At 39.4% G+C, this 16506-nt stretch overlaps 1 protein-coding gene across 4 annotated transcripts in view; it reads right to left on the bottom strand.

The window, feature by feature from the left end:
* Window positions 1-295: 295 nt before the first annotated feature.
* Window positions 296-16506, bottom strand: part of snx8a (sorting nexin 8a) — a 33114-nt gene continuing 16903 nt past the window's right edge. For 3 of the 4 annotated variants that reach the window (XM_072559205.1, XM_072559206.1, XM_072559207.1), the window contains 5 exons: window positions 8120-8252; window positions 7275-7343; window positions 6698-6847; window positions 5099-5248; window positions 296-4734 (listed from right to left, as the gene is read on the bottom strand). In XM_072559205.1, the coding sequence (XP_072415306.1) occupies window positions 4609-4734; window positions 5099-5248; window positions 6698-6847; window positions 7275-7343; window positions 8120-8252 (628 nt within the window). In that variant the 3' untranslated portion in view covers window positions 296-4608. Of the gene's footprint in view, window positions 4735-5098; window positions 5278-6697; window positions 6848-7274; window positions 7344-8119; window positions 8253-16506 lie in introns of those variants that run through there. The other variant, XM_072559208.1, reaches the window with a different exon arrangement.

The following is a 16506-nucleotide window of genomic DNA, read 5'->3' as shown; positions in this document are numbered from 1 at the left end:
GGCAGATGCAACACTAGCTAACTGGTTCATTTGAACTAGTTTAGCTTCTCCACTTCACCATTCACATAACCATAATCCTCCTTGTGCAGGACAAAAAACAAACTTTAGCACCCTATTGTGTTGCTAATTTCAAATAGTAATTTTCTTATAATTATGTCTACCCCATCAACTTAATGGGAGCATTGTTTTGTCCTACTCTTAAATTGGAACAGTTCTCATTTGCACTCAAGTGAATAGTTTGGGGGAAAAGAAGACTTTTAAAAACAATGAGCAACTGCTTAGAACAAAGACACCATTCCAGAAGTTATATAATTTATTGTGACAGTTTTTATACATAGTAAATATATATTGTAAATCACTGAATTTGCTTCATATTCTGAATATAATCTGAGGATTTTAACATGAACATTATTCAATAAAGTGCAAATGTTAATCTCCTTCCAACTGACTTGAGCAGAGATAGTACATGTAATTGTAGATGATCAACACTTAGCTCTCTAGATTAGCAAGAGCCACATTAATTTCAACACTCTTCACTGTAAACATCTCCCACAAAACAATTTCCTCAGCCACCAATCCTTCCTTCCTCACACCCCCAAAAGTTTTAACTGCATTGAGAAAAACTGACAACAAGAACAAGATAAAATCAGCCATAGCTCCCAACCCACGAGTTTACATGATAGTTTTCAAAATCATATATTGTTGCACATTGCTCAGAAAACACATTTTGGGTCTTACCTCTTTTGCAAAGTGGTAACACAATTGACAGATTTTCAACCAATCTGATTAGTTACATCTGAGGTAATCCTTTAAAGAGCATAAATTCATTTCCATTTCCATGTTATTTCCTGCTATTTAAAATATTCACCTTTTAACCAGCCAACATGAGAAAACTCATCCACTGTGAAAGTGTTTTGGACTTAGGTACTCCCCGCTGGTCTCTGCCCAAAATAAGTTATATCAGTTCCAACTATATAAAAACCCAGCTGTTTCAGAGGGAGGTTTCAATTTCAAACACCCAGTTCTGCAATATCTCAAACGAGACAGGTCAATCTGTAGCATTTGTGACTGAACAGAGCATGAGGGACTAAAGGGGGAGCTTTTTGACTGAGCAGAGTAATGAGAAACAGCAGGTACTGTCGACTGTCCCAGTCTTAAATTTATATTTAAATTCAGTTCTGAGAATGGATAGAAGTCATATAGGCAAACCATAGATGAAAAGACAATCGGTATCATCTAAATCACAAGGAAGAGGGCTCAATCTTATGTTGCTCAATCTGAAAAGCACTATACAGCCTTAATTAACAGGGACTGTGGATACGATCTTACAGTCATTTCTCTCAGTCAGGTGATGACTATGTAATTCCTCCATTAAATCATACATGGAGACAACTGAAAATAATGCATTAATTTTGCATACAATTTACATTATTTAACTTCGAGAAATCACCCACGTATTGTTAGTTTCAGTCACAATTTGCTGTAGTCCACAGACTCTTCAAATACTCAGTGAACTGTTAATGTAGTGCACTACTGCAAACAAACTTCAGTAATCAAGCTTTGACACAAAATTATAGTTGTGAAACCGACCCCAACTGTCCTATGTGAAGAAAGAATTTATGCCAAATGCATTATTGGATTTTGGCTCAAACGGATCTCATTTCAATTGGGCATTATGGTCAGGGGACTGAGGCCTCTCCCCAACACAGGGATTATATTCAAGACTACTCCTCCAATATCACATTCCGGGCACCTCCCATCAGTTTCCTCAAAAGTAGGATGTTTACTCCTTTTAGGGAGCAGCTATTGATGTGGTGACAAAAGGATCACTCAGTGCACCATTTCAAAGCCATCCTGCTATAGTTGGGTGGAAATACATAAACTGAATTTGACACGTCAGCATTCCAGGCTCCTTAATAATCAAGAAATTGTTCTGAGCACAAGAGTACAAAAAGTAAAAGTTTTAATCAATGTGTAAGGGAGCTTTCTGCGGCTTAACACTTAGCATGTCAAGATCCCTTTCTCCTATGCCAAGCTTTTGAATCAGCAACACAATCACAGTAAAAGTAGTGAAAGCTGCTAAAAGGATGTTTGCAGAAGAGCTCTTTCCCATCAGCAATGGAGAAACTTTCATTGAGTTATTTTGGTCTGTGTAAAAAGATTTGCCTTTATAGGGATTTTTACTGCAGAATGTCTGAAACTGTACACAGGCATTTTTTTCTTTTTGTTTTGCAAGTGCAATTATTGTATAATGTAGCAGCCAAACTGCACACAAACAGCAACAAAATGATTTTTTGTTTACAGTTATACTGAATAAGCTGCTCTTCCTCAAAGTGTAGAGCGAGGGGACTTTTACAAGTCATATGGCGTAACAAAGACACAAGGAGTTTCCCCATTTACAAAATAAAATTTCCCAGAAATACTTCACCTCCTATTGCTATAACCCATATTAAAATGGTCAGCTGGATGCCAGTAAGTTAGTATAGTACTGAGGAGCAAGTAATTTTCAGCAGCAAGTGCTGTAGAATTGTGGAATAAACTCACTCTACAAAACCCACTGTACACAACCTGTACAATTCTTATTCAAGTTATTGGAGAAACATGCTCGTAACTTGTATTAATGGTCAACAGCTAGATCTTTTACATGTTAAAACCTCTCTCAGACTGAAGAATGCAAAAAAAGGAGCCTTATGACTACTTCTGATTCTAATTCCTCTGAAAATTGAATAGGCAGGGTGAGGGGAGTGGTTTTAGGAATATTCTGAATGTTTGAGAAACCCATTACTTTGATGCTTATTCCACGTTTCATGTATTTTTGTCTTGTACTGCAACATGCAAGGAAAGGGTGACATCTTTCCAGCATGTACAGAGGGAGGGAGGTGGGGTTTAGAGGTCACTGATAATCTATATGAAATAATCTCATCATTTCAGTGACCCCATCAAATTAGCACCTTGTAAACAATTCTGACATTACATTGTAGATAACATAGCACCCCAATTATTGCATTTCAGGTGGCTACAATACAATGATTTATGGAGACTGGTTAACAACCCAGGTGGTGAACTTTACTGCCTTTGGATAAAGTCTATACTCAATGTTATCTAGCGTGTTCCCATTTTTAAAATGTCGATAAGCTAAAATTTCTAGCAATTTCTGTTCTCAGATGTAAACCTTACTATGCCCATTTCAAAAGTCCGTCAAATTATTTCTTTTTGAGAAGAATTCCTCAGGAAACATCCCAAAACCTTAAAGGATTTCAGATCCCTGAGTATGTTGGAATTTCCTGTTGTTATAAGAGGCCAGAACATCTGCCTCAGTCCAAAACACTCAACATGATCCTAAAGTATTTCAAGCACAACTGTTAAACAACTGAGCTTCCAGTTTACAGCACTGAAGTGAAAATCTATATACAAAGAATAATTCAAATCCAATTTGGCAAGGAATAGAATTATATACATAATCTGTAGTCAACTAATTTGACCTTCTGCAGATCAGAAGCTCCCTGCATATCAAGGTGTGAAGAAATTAAGCTGAATGTCGCAGTAAAACCATGTACAAATACATCACTGCCTTGTTCACAAACAAGGTTAGTCTTTTTGTTGTACTTCATAAAATACTTAAGACAAGTCAGAGAGTTAATGCAACGGGAAGCTACAATCAAAACTTTGAGCATATTCATTCCAAAGTCATTATAAGTTCACATCAGACACAATTTCCAATAAATCTTTAAACCCATGGTGAATTAGGGTCAAAGTGAATGCTCCACACTGCATAGATTAAAATCTGGTGGAAGATCTCCAAATCCTAAACAATCCATTTTATAATATGGCTCCCATCAGCTTCAACTAAGTCCAAAACAAATGTCATCACTAATCAGGTCCTTCGGCGTTTTTTTAGTTCAAAGGGAAAGGAATGGAATTGAATACACAGTTAAAAAGCAAGCAATAGGATTGGTTCTGCCTCACCACAGCCAGAGAATCAAACTTTTGTTTGCTTCATCAGGTGTCTCCCAACCTTCCAGGATTAAGCAGCACATCTGAAAGAGTCTTCACAAGTAACCAGCATTGCCTTTCAAGAAGATTGAACAATGTAATGCAATCGTGCCCAGCAGCAAAAGGAGTAACATCCAACAATATAATCATTGTTTATATGCAGGCAATTAATAGTTACCAGGTAGGTACAATAAAATAGCTCAGGGTAGTCTGGATACTATTTTGGAGGGGGGCTGTTCCCTGTCCCCACCGATGCACTGTGGGCAATTCAAGAGGATTGCCCTAAATGTTTTGTTAAAACAAACTAAAAGTTCACTGATTAATTCAATGCAGTGATGCTCCTAATTATATCAAATGATGGCCATACATCAACACTGCCAGAGATCATCAAGGGGGAAGGCACTTATTTCAACAGCCCAATATCCCTGCACAAGCAGCAGTAGGTGGACCAATGCAAATGGTATGGCTTTCTGTTTACTAACTTTGAGTAGCTGTTATTTAGTGAAAACTTTTAAACCATTCTGCAGATAATGTCCTTTTTTAAGGAACAAATATGAAATCTTTTATAGAGAATGAAGAAAAAAAACACCATTCATCAGAAATAAAGGAAACATCTCAATTCACTGTGGGTAAAATGGAGGTTGGTGTCTGCAAATTCCCTGGAGACAGAGGTGGTGATGGCATTCCATTGGGCAAAAGACCTCCCAGCTTTGGCTTCAAATCATTCCACACTTCACTCATCTGGAACGAGGCAAAACAAAATCATCATTCAGTAATTAGCAATTCAACCAGTACTTCAAAACAGCACTGAAGGAGAATCAAAACTACACTAAATATGATAAAACGTGAACCCCTTCAGAACCATCTGCCACCTGATCAACTGAAGAACCAATAAGCACGAAGAATGCATAGAAAGGTACGACACGTGGCAATGCCTTGTGCAGTTGAACAGCCGAATAAACTTAAAATATGTTCAAATGAATATGAGCTGGCGTCAAGGATATAGCTGCCGTGTAGACAACTGCCAGAAGACACAAATCAGCAGGAAGAGTGGCAAAAGAAACCGCTATAAAATGTCAGCCACTACTATAGGCCCAGCCCATACCTCTCGGTGCCCTTGAATCTGCGAATCAATGAAAGCAGTCAGCACATGGGAGATGATGTGTAGGTAGACATGGATGAGTTGGGTCTCCTGGTGCAGGCAATACATCGAGAAATAGTTCCGAAGCTCCATGGTCAAGATTGTATTCTCTTGCTGAAATACAAGATCTCCTTTGATGCCAACTTTAATGAAAATGAAACAGAAACTACAACAGTGCACAATTACAGAAATTATACTCAACCTCCTCCCTCACACAAGAATTTAGCAATTTATTGCCAGTCTGATGGAATGCCACAACTTTAAAAGTAACCTGGAGTTGCTGGAAATGTATTTATGGCATTAGTGACAGCTACTGCTACACAGGAATTGACCAGAAACAGGAGTTGGAGCAGGGAGAACAAAGGGACTATGACACAATGATATAGCTTCCACACACCCCTACCCACCACCTCCATATTACTCTTAGATTAATCCTAAATTCTTACAATATTTCCTAAATAATAAACTCTGCCCTTAAATGTCTTAAAGCATTCGTTTTCAGAAAGTCAAAACCTTGCATCATAGCCCCACCTCAGCTTCCTTCCAAAATCATTTTTCCAAACAACATACTGTACATTGGCTCCCTATCCAGAAATTCAAGTTGAAAACTTTCATCTGCATGGTCAAAACCATCCATGGCCACACTCCTTCATATTTTTGTAACCACCTCTGGTTCCAAAACTCTCCAAGATCTATGTACTTTTCCAATTCTGGCCTCTTGCATATCCCCAACCACTAAAACAAAATAAAGAAATAATCACAGACACTGGAAACCTGAAACAAAAACAGAACTTTGTGGAGAAATTCAGCAGATCTGGCAGCATCTGTGGAGAGAAAGCAGAGTTAATGATTTGAGTCTAGTGACCCAGTGGACTCAAAACTTTAACTATTTCTTTCTCCACTGATACTGCCAGACTTGTGGAGTTTCTCTAGCAATTTCCAATTTTTTTTTAAATTATTGGCTTCGGTTTACATAGGCCCTGGAATTCCTTTCTGAAACCTCTGTTGCTCAGTTGTCTTCTCTTCAACTATAGAGCCACCTTAAAAACGTTCTTCCCCAAAAATTATTTCACTTGGCTTGCCTTCAAATTTTATTAGATTACACTCTTGTGACAGAGTTTGAGATGTTTTACTACGTAAAAGGCAATAAGTAAACACAAGTCATTGTCACCTGAAAACCCTTGCTCAAGATCATTCAACCACTAACGTCAATTTCTTAGAAGAGCCTTCTGCCTGTGGACCTCAACAACACGAGAAGACCTGCTTATGATTGCTCTCTTGACATAAAATGCAGACCTGGACTCAGAATTATTCTCCATGTTCAAACTGTATTGTATAACACATCTTTCAAATTTTCACAACATGCTGTGATCATGAATCAGCAACTCATTCACTCAGTTCAATCAGTTTCTCTTCATCAAATCTTTGTTGGGTCAAAGAGACAGCTATTATCCCCTAAGTTCCCAAATGATAAAATAATAATTTTAACAAGGCAATAGAAGGGTATATTAAACTGAAGTTAATTCAGATGAGTCTTCAGTAGCAATAATAAAAGCAGAGCACCTGTACGATCCGTGACTCCAGCTGCTCCACAGAAATCTGCTCCTTGTTTTGCACAGTTACACTCATCATCTGCCGTTTCATGGAGCTGTATTTCTGTAATGCTCGTTGGTGCTCATGAAGGACACCTTTCTCATGACGTTCACACAAATCCTTAAAGCAAAAATTCCAAATATGAGCAACTCAATTTGAAGTTGATAGATTAAAACAAACTTCCAATTGATATCATGTTCATAAATCTGTCTAAATTAATTTCTATCATGTCATCCTGCAGATACATCATCAGCATCTTCTTAAAGCTTGTCACCATTGCTGGCCAGAATATTAGAATGGAGCACTCTCAACAGTCAATAAGTGAAGCCAGACCAGCCTTCCTGTTTGGAACAAGTAACAGCACTATGGCTAAACTAAATTAAAAACACCTACATCAAAATTTGCTCAGTCCAAATATGAACCTGATTAGAAAGATAACAGTTACATCTGATACATAAGTGCACCTCTCATTTCTGCATACTGGCTGACACATTAGAACACAATTTGGAGATGCTTCAAACGCAATTACTACAGTAGTAGCACTGACCTTGTAGGACTGCAATAAATCCAGAAAGAGGTTGAGTTTTTCGACCACTTCCTCCTCTTCTCGTTTCCCCTGTTCAAGACATAGAAACAAACTTAACAGCTGTGCAACAAGTTTCTATGCTCTGAATAAAGCTCATTTGTCCCTTCTTCTACTTCTCCAGTTGACCTGTGACCGATTTGCCATCATGTCACTCTTAATCTAGCCATTGGAAGGCACACACAAGTCACCCTCCAAATACTATGTTGAAAGTCACACCAGAAATTTGGTGTAGTGCAGACACAACCAACATAGTCCATGAACCTCCATCAAACGTTACTGACTCTGGGGTACAGGTTCCCAATTACATGGATGCAACACCACTCTACAATTGCTAATATGAACAGTGTCAGCAAGACTCAGTGGCTAGCACCCATGTCTTGGAGTCAGATGATTATAGTTTCATATTTCATTCCAGAAGTTAAAGCTCAAAATCTTGGCTGATACTTCCTGTGCACTGATGGAGTGTTACACTATTGAGGATGCCATCTCAGAGGATATCTTAAACCAAGGCCTCAATTATCCTCATGGGAATATAAAAGATGCCAGGAGCCGATAAAGGCAGGAATGCTCTCCTCCATCTCCTAGCCAATGTTTAACTATCATTCAACGTCATGAACTGACAAATTATTTGACAATTATCACACTGATGTTTGAGAACGTGCTGTGTAGCAAATAACTCTTGAAAAATGAGACAATTACAAAATACTTCACTGAGTTTTGCACATCATGAAATGTGCTTTGCAAATGTCAGACCTTACACATCTGCAGTCCAGTGGCAGAAGTCAGTTTCCAACTACTGGACTTGCCTGTTGTGCAGCTTTGTCAGCAAGTAATGCAAACTCCACAGATAAGCCTTTAAGGGCTTGCTTCAGGGTACTCCATGTGTTGCTTGCTGCTGATGCCCATGATGGAACTGGCGTTGTGTCAGAGCCTAAGATACTGCAATATATATTAAAAATTATAAGTTAGAGAAATAAGACTGTAACAGAAACAGAGAAACACATTAGAAAAATCACTCCTGACCACACAAAGCAAACCCCTGGACTGGATCCCCATCCACCATCTTTGACATTAACTTCCTCCACCATTGATGGACAGTGATGGTAATGTGTGACAGCTACACGATGCATTGCAACAATTCACCAAGGTTCATGGACCAGATCTTCCAAATTCATAACCTTCAGCATCCAGAAGGACAAGAGCAACAGACATGCAACAACACAACCACCAGCAAGCTCCCCTCCAAGCAACCCAGAATCCTACCTTAGAACCATAGGTTCCTTCACTGGCAATGGATCAAAACTTTGTAACGCCCTTCCTAGCTATTGGGGTTACTGCACCTCATAGACTTGTAAAAGGAGTTGAGAAAGTCTATAGCCTTAAAACTTGTCTTTAAACATTTAGACTAAAATGTAATGCTGAATTATAGAACACATTTACTGCACTAAAAAACAGACAGGCAGGAAGGCTCAGAAAAAGGGGGGAACTCAAGGAATGCAGAAGATAGGGACATCTGGGCTCACCAAGTGATAACAATGCTGTAAGGAAATTAAGAACATTTGCTTAAGCATTGGCGAATCTGTGTGAACAGAACACCAAGTGATAATATTCACAGTCATTCCCTTGTGAAATTAACAACAATGTTTGATTCTGAGCCTGAAACGAAACTCGGTACTATTAAAAGCCTTGTAATCAACGGTCAGATCCTGTCAATTATAATGGATTCTTATTATTCCTTGCAAACTGGACAGGCAGAGAGAGAAAAACATCTTTGCTGTTAGAAGACCCTGACTTAAGAGTTCAAAAGGATACTAGAGACAGAGAGACCATTTTAGTGCTGAGACTATTGAAGCCAATAGAAAATTAACTCTTTGTACTTATCTGTTGTGGATTGAATTTATTTACATTTTGGGACTTTATGATGATATTGAGTAGCCATACCGGTTATTAAATACAAACTCTGTAAAAGGTAATATTGATGAAGCTTTAACTTACTTGCTGTTGTTGCAGACCACTCTGCAGATCTTACAGACTGTCCCACTATCAATTCTAACCAATCAATCTTAATGTCTTAATTGAATGTGAATCACAACCCTGAAAAGAAAGCATGTTTAATTTGAAGACTAATGATTCAGTTTAAGTGCAACCTTCTGGTAACATCTCAGCCTCGGGTACAGAATGATTCAGTGCTTAAAAAGGAGTTTGTTCCTAGCGTTTAAAAAAAAGTTATTCTAAGTCTCACATTGAAGAGATTCTGGCACAATGTGTCAGGAAGCCATTTTATGGTCAAACGTTTGCCCTCCTTGCTAAGAAGCCATTTTGTAAAATAATTGTATCAGACGTGAGCTGTGCAAGTTTACCTTATGAACTCTCCAATTAGCTCAGACTGGTACATCTTTACAATAGGTGGTTATCTCACTAGCAGGCACCTAACTCGGTTGGGTATGTTTTTCCCACCTGATGAATGGCTTAGGGCCTGTAGGAGTGATTAGTCAAGCATACATAGACCTGTCAATTAACTTTTCTTCTTTACAACTGTTATCTGTCTAATTAAGACCATGCAACGTAAAAAGAAATTTGCATAAAGGGAACCACTTTGTATCAGTACATCGGAGTAGCCTGCTGGGGCACTTGAAGAGCTGGTACCCTATTCTGTGAGATTATTAGAACCTAGTTAGTTTAGCTTATAGGTATCAGTGCTATTTTGTAACAGTGATGCTATCAGTGAATAAAGGGAATAACAAAAATTCAACTAAACTGTCTCAGAGGCTTTTATTCCAGACTTCCAAACAGTACGATCTCCAGGACGAACAGAGAGAGAGGGGCTTTACAGGTCTAAGTCCACAAGGGATTCACTGGGCCGTCTCAAATCTCCACTTTATCAATTCGGCACCGAGAGCAGGGTTCCAACAAGGCCACACCCACAATCAGAGTAAGATGCTCCGGTCAGAGGTCCTCTGCTCAGCAATTTCTTGCATTCCCTCTTCGCACCAGTTTCCACCCCCTTCAAAATCTTAAACTACCCTTGCACTTTATAGACACTTTATTCTCATTCTGGACTTTTAAATTGTGTTTTCCCATACTAATTTTTAGAAATGTTTGCTCTGCCAACCAAATACCCAATCCAAATTTAGGTCCGCTACATGGAGAAAACCTTCAAGACCATCAATAATATTCTTATTGGCATAAAATTCACTAAAGAGGAAAACAACAACAAACTGCCATTCCTAGATGTCACCGTAGAGGAAACAGCCAAAGGAACATCTACAGGAAAACATCACATAATGGACCAAATATTGAACTACAGAAGCAATCATCCCAACACCCACAAAGACGCATTAGAACATAATTTCAATGAGCCACTGCAGCACAGAGAAACTACAAAAAGCAGGGAAAAAAAAAAATCGCCTGTAATCAAAAAGAACGGGTACTCAATGAACACGGTCCACTGATTTCTCAGCAACAAACAAGCAGACAAAATGCATCCAGAAATCCTAGCCACTCTCCGCTACAGCAAAGACATCTCAGAAATGACTGCCAGACTACTCAGACCTCTTGGCATCATGGCAGCCCACAAACTAAAACAGCAGCTAATTAGCTTGAAAGACCCCATACAGACAACAAGCAAAACTAATGCCATTTACAAAATACCTTGCAAGAACTGTAACACTACATTGGACAATACAAGAACATCAACTAGCCACAAAAAGACATTACCTAATCTCACTAGTATCCTTACATACAGATGAAGGAGGACACCACTTCAATTAGGACAACACATCCTTCCATAGCAAGCCAAACAAAGACAAGAAGCATGACATTTCAACTGGAACTCTATCAACATACACATCGACTTGGATCCCGTTTACCACCCTCTGAGAAAATGAACAGGAAATGACATCACCAACCCAAGGAAAAACAAACACTAAATAGAAAGTGGGTCACTAACACCAGTGCTTCACCAGAGGCTCACTGATAATGTTACCTGATATGGTGACAAAACGTCTGAAAATGAACTTTCCAGCTCAGCGAGTAAACTTACATACAGAACTTAAATTTCTGTACTTGGGTACCCAGTATCTAAACTGGCACCAAGAGGTGACATTGTAAGTTTTTCACTGCAATTGTTCATGTGCACATGACAATAAAAGGATATTCTATTCTGTTCTCAACCTCTACAACCGAGGAGGAGAAGGGCAGCAGATGCACAAGAAAACCACTACCTGCAAGCTCCTTCCAAGCAACAGATTCCTCACTTCGAACCCTTTCACTATTCTTTCACGGTCACTGGGTCGGAATCCTGAAACTCCCTTTCAAACATATTTGTGATTGCAACTGCAATGACTCACCACAACTTCTCAAAAGGTAATTAAAGATGGGCAATAACTACTGAACAAGCCAGAAAAGCCCACAACCCAGGAACAACTTTTTAAAAAGTCAAACTTGGGCATATGCCAGCTGCAGAATCAGCTGTACTGCTTTATAGTCACCAAGTCAAAATCTGGAGCAGCCTTCCAAACAATAATTTGGGACTGCAGTAGTTCAAGGTGGCAGGTCACTAGAATCAGAGTCATACAGAATGGAAACAGACCCTTCAGTCCAACTTGTCCATGCCGAACAAGTTTCCCCAAACCAATCCAGTCCCATTTGCCTGCATTTGGCCCATTTCCCTCTCAACATTTTCAATTCATGTACCTATCCAAAGGTCTTTCAAATGTTATAACTGTATCTACATCTACCACTTCCTCTGGCAGTTCATTCCACATATGAAGCACCATTATGAAAAAATTGCCCCTTAAATCTTTCTCCTCCAACCTTAAAAACATACACCCTAGCTTTGAACTCACCCATCCTACAGAAATTCGAACTGTTTAGTCCCGGCAACATCTGTGTAAAGTTTTTTTGAACTGTCACCAATTTAATAATATCCTTCCTACAGAATGGCGACCATAACTGTACATAGTACTCCAAAAGTGGCCTCACGAACATCCTGTACAAAGCCAACACAATGTCCCAACTCCTATACTCAAATGGTCTGAGCAATGAAGGCAAGTATGCTAAACGCACTCTTAACCACTGCCTACCCGTGACACAACTTTCAAATAACTATGTACCTGAACTCCTAGGTCTCTGTTTGACAACAATATCCAGAGCCTTGTAAGTAACTGCATAAGTCCTGTCCTTGCTCGTTTTACCAAAATGCAGTACCTTGCATTTATCTAAATTAAACTCCAGCTGTTGCTCCTCAGCCAATTGATCAAGATTTCTTTGTAATTTTCAAGAATCATCTTCACTGTCACTACATCACCAATATTTGCATCATCCACAATCTCACTTATCATGCCTCCTTATTCTTATCGAAATCGGTTAGATAAATGACAAACAACAGTGAACCCAGCACTAATCTCTGCAGAACACAGCTGGTCACAGGGCTCCAGTCTGAAAAATAACCATCTACTATCACCCTCTGTCTCCTACTGTCAAGCCACTTTTGTATCCAACTGGCAAGTTCACCTTGAATCCCATGTGGACTAACTTTATTAATCAGTGTACAAGAACAAACCACGACAAGCGGACCAAACACAGCCAGAAACCCTAACTACCTTACCATACATCAAAGAAGTTTCAGAAATGACAGCCAGACTACTAAGACCCCTCGAAATCCTAGTAGCACACAAAGCCACCAACACTCTCAAACTAAAACTAACAAACTTAAAAGACCCAGTACAACACATGGACAAAACCAACGTCGTCTACAAAATTCCTTGCAAGGACTGCCACAAACACAACATAGGACAAACAGGAAGAAAGTTAGCCACCAGGATACACGAACACCAGCTAGCCACAAAAAGACACGACCCTCTCACCCTCGTAGCACTACACGCGGATGAAAAGAAACCACCATGTCGACTGGGATAACAACAACACATCTATCCTGGGACAGGCTAAGCAAAGACATGCCAGAGAATTCCTAGAGGCCTGGCACTCTAACCACAATGCCATAAACAAACACATAGATCTAGATGCCATCTATCAACCCCTCAGAAAACAAACAGGAAATGACATCACCACAAACCCCAGGAACTCCATCCAGGACAAACATATAAATAGAAAGCAGGAGACAACAGCTTCGCCTCACTTGGAGGTCGCCACTGATGATGTTACCTAGCCAGGTAATGAAACGTCTGGATATCAAACCTACAGCTCAGCAAGCAAACCTACTCCCTAAACCTTGCAATGTACCATGTGGAATGTTGTCAAAAGGCTTTACTGAGGTCGATGTAGACAACACCTAATGTTCTTCCCTCAATTTTTTCACACAAAACCATGCTGTTTATCCCAGATCAGTCCTTGCCTCTCCAAATGCATGCAAATCCTTTCCAAATCCCCCTAGCAATTTATCCACCACCAATGTCAGACTCAATGGCCTATAATTCCCAGGCTTCTCTTTACACTTTCATAAATAAAGACACATTATCCATCCTCTGGCACCTCATTCATGGCTGAAGATACAAATACCTCTGGTTGAGCTCAACAATTTCTTCCCTAACCTCCCACAACCTGCAATACACCATCAAGTCCCAGAGATTTATCCACATTTATGTTTAAGATCTTCAGCAACTTCTCTTCTGTAAGATGGACTGTTTTCAAGATATCAATATTTATTTCCCCGAGTTCCCTATCCTCCATTTCTTTCTCCACAGAAACTGACACAAAATATTAAATCTAGTATCGCACCCATCTCCTGTGGTTCCAAATTGACAATCTGGTCTGCCTTTAAAAGGGCCCTAATCTTTCCCTTGTTTCTCTTTGCTAATAATGTGCTTATAGAATTTCTTTGGATTATCCTTAATCTTAACTGCTAAAGTTATCTCATATCCCCATCATGCCGTCCTGATTTCTCTCTTAAAAAGTCTCTGAAACGCCTTACACTCCAAGAGATTTACATGATGCCAGTTGTTTATCTCTAACATATGCCTCCGCCTCATTCCTGACTAGTGCATCAATATCTTTATTCATCCACTGTTTCCTATTCTTACTAGCCTTACGCTTCCCTCTAACCCCCAGAACATAATGCATCTTAACTCTAGTTATCTCACTTTTCAAAGTCTCTCACTTGCCAGTATCCCTTTACCTGCGAAAATCTAATCAACATTTGAAAGTTCCTGTCTCATACCATCAAAATTTGCCTTGCTCCAATTAAGAGTTTAACTTTTATACAAGGCCTACCCTTTTCCCTAACTATTTTTAAATTAATATAATTATGATCACTGGCCCCAAACTGCTCCCCCACTAATACTACAGTCACTTGCTCTGCCTTATTTCCCAAGAGAATGTCAAATGTTGCTCCTTCTCCGATGGTACATCCACATACTGATAAAGAACATTTCTTTGAACACATTTAACAAATTCCTCAGCATCTCAGACCTTGACACTATGGCAGTCCTAATCTATGTTTAGCTAAGTTAAAATCCTCTCCTACTACAACCCTATTATTCTTACAGATATCTGCATATTTGCTTCTCAGTTTCCCATAGGCTATTGGGGGGCCTATAGGTACAACCCTATTTGTCGATCAGGCCCTTCTTATTTCCGAGTTCCACCCATTTGGCATTATTAGACAATCCCTCAGAAATATTCTCCAGGTACAGCAGTTATGCTTTTCCCAATCAAAAATGCCACTAGCCCACCTACCTTGCCACCCTTTCTATCCTTCTTGTAGCATCTAAACTCTGGTACATTGAGCTACCAGTGCTGTCCTCCCCACCCCAAGGTTCTGTAATAACACTGATGTCCCAGTCCCATGTTCCCATCCACAAGGGTACTAATAAATTCTATCCTTGCCAATGATGCTGAAATCCCACAGAAAGGTAGGAATTGATCACTAGTATGGCCGTACAGGGTATGAATAATTGGTAAAGGTTGTGTATTTAACAGGGGGTACACTTTAAAACTAATTCTTTGGCTGTAAGTGCTTTATGACATTGCAATTTTGTGAAAGGAGCTTAAACCTTGCAAGTTTGTTCTTATCTTAATAAGCAGAAAACACATGCTAAACTCCAAGACAGTTTAATCTTGTTTGTCACTTGAAAACAGTGCATGCAGTCCCATATTGTCAGCTTCAGTTAGTATCCTCAGCCTGCAGGAGATTGAATTCTGTCAGCACAAAAATTTCCTGCAATAAAGCACCAGAAGTACTTCTCCACTTTAATTCATGATGGCCCCTGGACTTCTCCTGGGGAATGCAAGCAGTTGCTATTTTGAGTCTCATTCAGTCACTGACCCTATAACTTGATGCTTTCTGTATAATTCCACGCCTGTGAAAACAAGCAAACTACAGCTGTTTCCAATCACACAGTTGCCAGGCAAAAAAGCATTCTGTCTCTTGCTTTCTCTCCCTTTCACCCTCTATCCTGCACTTCACTGGTACATATTGCCTTTTGAATTCCTGAAAATTAATTCTTCTCGCTCCTTCACTGAACAGAATTCTGTTCAATACTTATGTCATCAGCAATAGCAATCACCATTTGCAATGTATTACTTGAAACCTAGCTGAGCCAACAGCTTCCAAAATATAATCACTATAAGTTTTCATTATCAAAGTCCACAGACAAGAAGTTTTTAATGCCTCATTGTGCATGATGCCCCCCCCATACCCAGCTGAAAACGATACATTTTAAATTGACTTCATTTTCTTCTGTACTTTTCCTCACCTTCCTTATCCAATGTCTTTGAATTGAACTGCTCCATTAAACTGTCACCAAATGCAGTGAGCTCAATATTTCCCTCTCTCACTGAAGGAACATGGAGTGACAGATTTGAATACTGTGCCTAGCTGAACTCCATGGCAAAAAAAGGTATAACACTACCCATCCAGATTAACCTTGACAAAAATACTTCGAGGGGAGTGGCGAGATTGAGTAGGGGAAAGAAAGAGAGACAGCAAGAAAGAGAAAGCTACAAAAATACACAGAGCTCTCCTACTAAGCTGAGGGAAAAGTGAAAAAGAATTTAAAAAAGGCACCTTGGCCCATCCCCAAATCCAGGCAGAGCTGTAAAGGGGCACAAATAAGGAAGAGTACATGACACAGGGATTAGCAAGTTTGACAAAAACAAATCTTAAAGTTGTTCAAAAATCCAGACACAGGTCACAGCACCAGGCAACCAGGTTGTGACAAAACAATTACATTGT

This window comes from Chiloscyllium punctatum, chromosome 40, assembly GCF_047496795.1.
Source record: "Chiloscyllium punctatum isolate Juve2018m chromosome 40, sChiPun1.3, whole genome shotgun sequence".
NCBI classification, from domain to species: Eukaryota; Metazoa; Chordata; class Chondrichthyes; order Orectolobiformes; family Hemiscylliidae; genus Chiloscyllium; species Chiloscyllium punctatum.
Note: the sequence above shows the minus strand (reverse complement) of the source record. Positions and strands in the feature narration are given on the sequence as shown.